This window comes from Rhamphochromis longiceps, linkage group LG9 (genome assembly GCF_057381845.1).
Source record: "Rhamphochromis longiceps isolate RC_006_pf linkage group LG9, R_longiceps_female_GT1.1, whole genome shotgun sequence".
Lineage (NCBI taxonomy): Eukaryota > Metazoa > Chordata > Actinopteri > Cichliformes > Cichlidae > Rhamphochromis > Rhamphochromis longiceps.
In genome coordinates, this window is record NC_140565.1 from 20745181 (window position 1) to 20754335 (window position 9155).

General features: G+C 39.7%; 2 protein-coding genes across 2 annotated transcripts; one reads left to right on the forward strand and one right to left on the reverse strand.

Annotated features, from left to right (window-relative positions):
* Window positions 1–1451: 1451 nt before the first annotated feature.
* mix23 (mitochondrial matrix import factor 23) lies at window positions 1452–5183 on the reverse strand. The gene is made up of 5 exons (XM_085418772.1): window positions 5026–5183; window positions 3517–3642; window positions 2419–2565; window positions 1853–1912; window positions 1452–1752 (listed from the first exon to the last, which is right to left on the reverse strand). The coding sequence occupies exons 1-5, from the start codon at window positions 5074–5076 to the stop codon at window positions 1702–1704; spliced, it is 435 nt and encodes a 144-aa protein (XP_085274898.1). The 5' UTR covers window positions 5077–5183; the 3' UTR covers window positions 1452–1701.
* A 188-nt stretch (window positions 5184–5371) lies between these two features.
* Window positions 5372–8851, forward strand: fam162a (family with sequence similarity 162 member A). The gene is made up of 5 exons (XM_085418771.1): window positions 5372–5657; window positions 6555–6653; window positions 7028–7139; window positions 7653–7761; window positions 8190–8851. The coding sequence occupies exons 1-5, from the start codon at window positions 5615–5617 to the stop codon at window positions 8304–8306; spliced, it is 480 nt and encodes a 159-aa protein (XP_085274897.1). The 5' UTR covers window positions 5372–5614; the 3' UTR covers window positions 8307–8851.
* Window positions 8852–9155: the final 304 nt, after the last annotated feature.

Consider the following 9155-nt stretch of genomic DNA (forward strand, 5'->3'; position numbering starts at 1 on the left):
TTGCAGAGTGCAAAGATGTTGAAAGATGGGCTCCTCCTGAAGTCTGCTGTCATCTGTACTGTTTTGCACATATTCTGCTCTAGTTATCAAATTGTCATGGATGCATTTATTGATTCAGTTTCTTTATACACTCGTAAACAATTTCCACCTGCTTACACACGTGATATAAAATACATGGAAGCATTGCTGTTTGCAGAGTTTTCCATGCACTGTTTTATCTGAGAGAACAAATAATAAGGGTGTTGTTTCCAATGTTTCACTGGAAAGTTTCATCACACTCTGTTGTTATTTGGAAGTGTGAAAGTACTGCTCTCCCACAACTTCCTTACACATGGAAATTCACCATAAATGACTTTAGTTGTTCTGCAGTTACAGGACTTGAATACATCTGCGAGACAGAGTGTGAGAGCATGTAAAGGAGGGTAACAATAATTTACTGCAAGTTTGATTTTGATTGATTATATTCTTGTTCGTGGAATGACAATCCCAGTACCTTCAGTAAATGTTTATGACTTCTCTGCAAGTCTTTTAACATACAGCACAATGTTTTTATTTTTAACTGGCTGTGTTCATCATCTGTGTGGTTTGGTCCAAGAAATTTGAGAATTTATGTTCATAAAAGTAAGAAAAGTTTCAAGAAATATCTGCATCAGCCTAAAAATGTTTGAAAACACAGCTCACAGGAGTAAATATATTTGCTTGCTTTATTTCTGATGGTGGAAATTTTAGAAAGAAAATCTACTCAAGTGTTTTAAGAGGAGGAAGACTCAGCTTTTGTGATCAGGTGGGGCCCTCCAGTGGAAATGAAACAAACTGCAAGTACTGGACTGCTGGAGCTTGTGTGATCACTCTGCTGACAGGAGGCTGCGACAGACCGCTGCAGTGCTTCTGTTTATTCAGTCGGGAAACATTATAGTAATAGAACGTGTCATCCATGACACTACGATCAGTCACACGTCCTCCGTGAAATAGAAGTTTTAGTCCTTTCCTTGTTGAGAGATCTTTACATCTCTGATAATCAGAGAAAATGATCAGATCAAGGCAGAAGCACTAAAAACTAAAATACCAACGTACGTAGTGAATACAGCTCCTGTTGTTGAGCAAGTACAACAGATCACGTTTAACAAAGACAGCTTAGTTTGGAGGATTGGCGATTTCTTATAAGGTACACTTGAGGCTGATGGAAGTGTCGTTCTTTTTGCTGGTGCTTGGTACCAAATCAAATTTTTGGACAGATTTTTGACACTGTATGAAAACTTAAGGAATGATCAAAGCTTGTAGATCCCATCCTGAGGGATGGACTGATGAAGACTCGTCCAAAATGTCACAGTAATCCATCAACCCAGCAGTTGTTGAACCAATTCCTGATGAAGACAGTGCATAGTAAACATTTGAATTCAATACATGTAAAAAGGATGTCTAAGGTCAACAAATGATTTCAAACTCAGACAAACATTTGACTCAATTTTTAAAAAACTCTTTTTTTGTACAATAATTTTGTCTTGGAAGAAGCACACGGGCGACTGTTTTACAATGATGGTAAATTAATACAGTAATGACGCTGGAATATATTTGTGTGTCGGGGAAGAGGTCAGAGATGTCTGGGTGGTGAACAGCCTGCAGCGAGGACTCAGCAGCAGTTCACAGTTTCAGCCTGGATTTAAACCTCGAGTGAAAGAGCTCCTTTCATGAAGCAGGACTTCATTTCACCTTTGGAGGCGTGTAGTGGATTCTGCACCTTTCGTTGAAAACCTGAACCGAGGAAACGTCAGTAAGTAACACACGATAACGACGGCTCATTTATGTGTGACTGTAGGACGAGTCAGTGATGAGAACAGCGAGCAAACTGTACCTTCAGACTTCTGTCATTTACAACTTCTTCAACGTTCAGCTCTGACTGCATCAGCTTTAACTGGGGACAGGAAAAAAAAACAAAGTACTTCTATTATTATTTTGCTCTAATAAGATAACAGGGTCTGTTTATTCAAATTTTTTTTTAAAAAGAGAAGGATTATATTTCCTCAGTGGTTACTTGATGCATTTAGCCCTGCAGGTTCAGTCAGCTGCAGCAGGTTTCCTCTATATTTTCAAATTTCAAGCTTTTTTCAAGTTTAAGATATTTGTTTACATTTCATTTATGATCCTCACAGCACAGAAAAACTAAATTAAACGCATCCACAGTGGATTCAGTGGAGATAGCTGCTAAACCTACAACAACAATGAAGCAACAGAAAGCAACATATCCTTATTTGTATTCGTTTTAATGGGCAAAAACTGCAGAAACACAGAATCCTACATCTCCCATAATGCAACTGAACAGCTATAGACAGATTTAAAGAAAAAATGACAAGAAAACTACATTAAGAATGTAAAAAAAAAAAAAAAAAAAAACATGGAATTTTTATAGACAGGACTTACTTTGGTTTGCTCCTTCCTGAGCTGTTTGATTAGTGCCATGTTTTCATTGTCTTTTGCTCTTTGCTCACGCAGCTGTCCCACCACCTCTGATGTTTGAGCTATACAAGCCTTGATAGCTTTGTCTCTGCTAAGATGAGCCTCCATCATCTGTGAGAAAACAGAAATACACACGCACACATGAGATTAATATTTCTGCATGCCTTCACAGACTTCATGCCAGCTTTCTTGTCTGTTCAGACTCTTATGGCTCCTGCAGCGAAGACTTTGGAGGACAACAGCTGATTCTCACACAAGACAATTATTCAGATATGGATGACGCTGCGAAACATGGACCAATTCTGAAACAGGGATGCTTCACACACATATACCCGGCAGCACAGCATTTCCAAAGTAAGCAACTATGACTAGTTCAGCATGCGACCAGATGTGGATTATGACATCAAGCTCTCTTCCTGAGTTTTATGGCACTGAACGCTGGTCTGTGTAGACCCTTATTTTGCCATATTGTTTGTGATCTTTTACTTCTTTGAATACAAAAATGTCATTAGTTGACCAAAATTTGGAAACTGTCATAATTAGAGTATGAATTCTTGAGTTTTGTTAAGCCACAGTAACCTTTGGCTTATCACCACATGTGCATTAGAGGGCCACACCTCCCTCAGCGTCATTTTACTTCACTGGAGTTCTTCAGGTGCTTGCTCACAGGGGATCGTCTGATTACTGAGGTTTTCCCTAATATTGTGGTGTCTTTACCTTGAGGTGAACGCTGTTTTTTGAAATGAAACTGAACTTAAATGAAAGACTGAATTTGAATCAGTTCATCCCTGACTCTATGTGAAGATTTAAGGCAAGTTTAAAGAGGCTGCTTGAAATTGTTTCTCAGACACTTGATGTTAGACTGACTTCTTAACAGGTCCCCTCTGCACCTCTCCCTGCCATTGCGTTACATAACCAAACTCCCAGGTGTTATGTTCACTGTTTAAAATATGCCATTTATTTATTCTTTATTGTTGTGGTAACGTTTTTGTTGTTTGTGTGGCAATGACAACAATGGGAATTTGAATTCACAACGTGGTGAGACCTGGTGGTCACACTCACAGATTCATAGAGCTGTTTGCAGGTTTGTGTGGCATCCACTTTGCCTGAGAAGGAGACTGTGGGCACGGTGGTGTTCAGGGCATGGACAATGCGGTCGTCTATAGTGCGCATCACCTTCAGTACCTCCTGAAATAACACACAGAAGTACACAAAAAGAGTCAGCAGTTTTACTTCAACTAAAACTAAATACATTTGTAACACGATATGCTGTCTTTTGTCTCATTAAGATGGAATCAGATTTAAATCTGATACAACTGTACCCCCCACCCAAAAATGGTGGTTCAAAACACGTTGCTTCCTTAAGGAAATAAGTTTATGTATCGTGTTTATAACAGAGGGCAAGATGGCAGGCAAGATTAACAAGGCTCATTTAGCAGCTGATATACTTTTAAGGAGGGATCCAAACATCTTTAGCCTTCTACCATGAGAGAAATGCATGTTTAATATAAATTTGAACCTGTTGAACTGAATTTACATATTTGTTCAGCAAAAAGGTAAAGGGTTAATGTAATATTCTGTGCTCACAATGCTCTGTTTCCACCGCTTTCCTTATATGGTCATCTGCTATAGGAACAGCATGGCAAAGTGTAGACAGTGGGGTGGGGGGATTGCATCAGCTCTAGGAACACACTAATAGGCTGCTATTGGTTGTTTATTTTCTTAACTGTGGTTTAGATGCTTTGCTCGCCAAACAAACAAACTGACAGCATGAATGATCATCTCCAAAACCACCAAGAAAAAGAAGCCAAACTTCTAAATCTTCAAATTTAATGTTAGAATAAGAGGCAAGCTTACATGTAACTAAGAACAGGGCTTTCCCCCCTTAATTTCTACAAGCTAACTCTACTTCTACATATGGTTTACTCATAAAAAGTAAAATAGCTTTGGTCTGTACCCTCCGTACTCTGAGAGGACTTCTGAGTGAAAGAATCTGAAATATGTACTTTTTTTTGTCAGCAGTAATGCATGAGGCTCTTTTTTAATCAGATACAGCTGTGTGTATTCTGGCATCCGCACATAAAAAGATAAGCGCTGCCCTTCTGCTGGCTTGCAAAAGCTGACCAATCAGAAGAAAGAGTGCTTTTGCCGCCTGGAGATAGGCGCTAAAATGACTTTCCAAAGCCTCATAAACAGCCTATATGGAATAAATAAATGTACGTGTGTTAGTTATGAATTATGCAAAGCGAGTTCAGTGAGGTTCTAGCATAAAAATATAAATCTACAAAATAAAACAATATACCAAACCATGACATCTATAAGTAGATTATGCCAGTTTAAAGAGTCAGTTATTAAAGGCTGCATGGGTATGTTGATCCACATACTGAAAGCTCTGAGTACTGTGCCTCCTTGAACTCGTGCAGGTCTTTAGTAATCAGGAGGGTCACCAATTCATTGGCTCTCGCACAAAATAAACAGCGCGGCAAATGAATTGCGGGGGAGGCGGTGATTCGACTGGCCGTCGGTGCGTGATCGGCCTGCACGGATCAATTAATCAGTCGTTAACGTTACCTGAAACATTGAATAGTCCTCACAGTTTAAACTTCCACCGGGCGCCGCCATAGTGGACTGCACGGGTCCTTCACCAGGATCACTGGTGGTGGAGGTGGCTGTCCAAGAAAGTGCCTGCACGGAAAGGCTTTAATAATGCCTAAATGCTATTTATTTGTTTTTGCCGCATTCACAAATTAACATCTGCCGCACGTATTAACGCAAAGTGAATATATTAAAATAGATAAAAGTGCAACTATAGTGAATAGCGCCATTTATACTAATACATTTTCCACTTGTTCTTCTCAACTTTAGCTTAACTCCCAGCAGCCCTGTTTGAGACTCCTAATAATTCAACCACAACCTAGCGAAAGCAAAGACCCAACCACAGCCACAGGGCTGTCACTACCCGATCCGTATGGACGCTGTCCAAATGGCATAAATACGGGCCCTAGCTTGTTTCTTTTGATCAGTCACAGGACACAGCGTCCTATCTGACGGTCCTGTTAGCTGTTTGACTTTCAGCAGCTGAGGAGGGACTGACAGATTTCCAGCGCACTTAAATGGCTTTTTAGAAACACTGGACTTTGTGTATTCAATCAGCAAAAGCATGAATTTCATCAGATCCCGCCTTTCCATCGGCAGCCTCCTCGGTTCGTATAGCTAACTTGAATTTCTGTGTTTTCGTTGCGTAATAAGTCGCTTGAATACTCTCTAATCCGATGCTTGTTGATGTTATTTGTTTTTAAATCAGCTGTGAGTGAGTTCTGTACTCGGTTATAAATACATGTTTGATGCTTTTTCGACGTCTTGCATTTATTGAAATGGTGTTTGTGCTTGTGGCAGTAAAGGCAGTTTGTGTAAATTGGTGCGTGGTGTCTCGGTAAATTAACACTTGGCCTAGTTAACTTGTTTTATTATCATTATACGCTATTCAGGCCTGGTTAACCAGGCACTCCTGCTTGGTATGAACAGTGTCTATAATTGAAGATATTCGTAGTCGTGGTTTGTTTCTTTGTTTGTAAGTAAAATTAAACAGTTGTCAGTTTTAGTCCCTTCAGGTGTGATGATTTCTGTTTTTGTCATGTAGTACTCACTTGTGTCCAATTTAGGGCTTTAGATATAGATACTTTATTGAGCCCACAAGGAAAATTGTTTTTGTATCAGGAGGATAAAGAATAACGGTATATAATAAATACACAACTTAAAGTGCTAGTGTGTGTGTGTGTGTGTGTGTATATATATATATACACACACACACAATTGTGTGATTGATTGATAGCTATCACGCGATTGTAAAAAATAAATGAATAAAATGAGATTAAGTTGGGGTAAACGGTAATCCTTTGATTTCGCATGAAGAGATTTTCCCCAGCGTAATTTTATTTTGAGCCTTTTAAGGGCTGTTCTAAAATTTGTAATGTTAATGTAAACGTTACTAATTTTCTTGTTTAACGTTTAATTTCTTTTTTTCAGTAGCATCAGCTAGTTCTATCGTCACTGTGACTTCCTGCTTTACTCGATGTGATACTAGTTCTGTATCTAAACAGGTCAGAGGAGACATGTCATTCAGACATGGAGCCACAGAGGGATGTGCAATAAACTGCAGGGGACCAAAGCGGAGTCCCCACCTGCAGCACCAGCACATGGTAGGGTTTGAACAACAGATGAGCTCAAAAGTCATCATAAGACAATGCACAATATTTACTGATAAACCTGAAAAAACTAAATACCAGCTTCTAAATTTGAATTTGAACTTCTAGGTTTTCATATAAATGTGTGGCATGACTTTAATGTGGAAAATGCTACACTCATAGTGATGTAAGAGTATTCTAAAAATGTTGACTTTGTGCATTACAGGGTATTTGTGATGGCTAAGTATGTGACTTTTTTTAAATCCCAAAAGACTAAGAGGGACACAGGAAGTGAGGTCGCAGTCTGCAGGTCATGATGTGAATCTCTGGCTTTTTGTTCAGGAAGCACGCAGGATTCATTATAATGCATGCTTTGTTAATTCACACAGAGCCGCGTCCCGCATTCAGACTCCCAGGCTACAGGCCCTCAGATATGGACAAGAAGATGCTGATCTGGTCAGGGCGCTTCAAGTCAGCAGACCAGATACCAGAGACTGTGTCGTAAGTAGCCTTTTCCTGTTTATACCAGACCTTCCGGCACACCGCAGTCCCACTGCCTCTGTCACATTCAGTTAAGTTACATCACAAGAACAGGGCTAACTAACAGGATGAGCGGCGGCACAGCGTGTAGCTGGTCCTCAGACAGCTGCAGTTCAAACAAGCCTTCTATTGGTGACTGGAGAGGATTATCTTGGCATCGGGGTGGAGATCACATCTGATCTGCTGCTGTGATGTAAAAACCTGCATGGCAAGCTTATAAACAGAAGCCCTCCTATGTCATGTACTCAAAAGCCCCAGTATCCAAAACAAAGCAAAATGTGTGAAGGACCCAAGAGACTATCTGCTGACAGTCACCAATGCTGCTATAACTGGAACAAAAGGCCCCGTAAATATCATGCTGCTGCGCTGATCTTCAATAACAAGATTAAATGCTGAAGTCTTATGTTTCAAGCCTTCTTTTGAGCCAAGAAAACATTTCCTAATGAGTGTTCATGTGTACATGTGCTTCTACAGGTTTGAGATGATTGACGCTGCCAGAAACAAAATCAGAGTAAAGGCTGCCTACGTGATGATGGCTGCCACGATAGGAGCCTGTATGATTATGGTGTTTCTGGGCAAAAGGGTAAGAATAATGAATGAGTCTTGCATGAAACGTTTTTTTTTTTTTTTTCTCTTTTCGACGCCAGTAACTGTCAACAAGGACAGACATGTCATCACTGCTATCCAGTAATGTAAAAGAGCAGGTTTAAACCTGCCTGTTCACATAAACTCATCTACGTCATGTTATGAATAAACAGAGCAATGACTTGCAATTAAAAGTTTGGTCACAAAATGTCCCAAAGTTCCCAATGTGACATTTCAACCTATGTTTAAAAAAAAAAAAAAAAAAAAAAAGGATATCGAAGCGGAAAATGTATCACAATTAAGTCCCCTGCAAGAATTTTAATAATTAGTGAGTAATTCAATTCTCACTGCTTTGATTCATGCATTGCCTCTGTATTTTCATTCACATTTAAATAATGCCACATGTATTCTCCTGTTTTTCTGCAGGCTCTTGCCAGGAATGAGACCCTGACGGCACTAAACATCGAGAAGAAAGCCAGATGGAGAGAAGAACACCAGAAACCACGCGAAAGTGCCATTGCCCTGTCTGACAAGGCTCAGTGATGGAAGATGACTCATTCAGACACGCTCATTCTCGAACCCAAGTCAATAGCATCCCACTTTCTGTGTATACCACAACTTCTCCAGTCCCAACCTTTGGAGGTGTAGTGCAACCAAAAAAAAATCAGCAGTAAATTCTGAGTAGTGCTTTTGCAACAAGGAAATTGGCCTTAACAATAGTTTTGCAATAATTGAGTACCTGATGCAAAATGTATCTACTTAGTGAATGTATATAAATAACAGGGTTACAAAGTGGCACTTGATTAATGGCACAAGCCATTATTTTGGTAGTGGCATTTCATCGTCTCAGACCAGTGGAGGGTTTATTGCAGGAATGTGCAATTATGCCTTGTAAAAACATTGTCTTTCCCCTTTTTGTGGAACATTAAGTAGCTGATTGGATGTGACTTGTTCACCTGTGCAGTGGGCTGTCTGTCCTGATACCCCTCTAACTGGGCTTCTTATTTCACGGCCACTATGATGTGCTATCTGTGTTTGTATGTGGTGAGCACCAAAACTAGTTCAATAAAGCAGTGCTTCTATAAAAATGTGCAGTGTAATTTAATGACCCCTGGTTTGGGCACATGTGGGCACCTTCCAAGGCTTTTGGAAGGCTTATTTCAGGAAATATTCACCATTTGTGACCAATACCGCTTTTAATTTTCTTTTTTTTCTTTTTTTTTTGCAGCTATCTTTACTAAAGTTTTGGAGGGTAATTTGGATACTATGGTATATTTTCCCTGCAATATCGTCACAAACTATACTGCTCAAAACTTAAAGGACCACTTTTTAATCAGCGTATCGCTTGGTGAGAAAGATTTGATTGATCTCTCCTGGCTTACCTCTCATTAT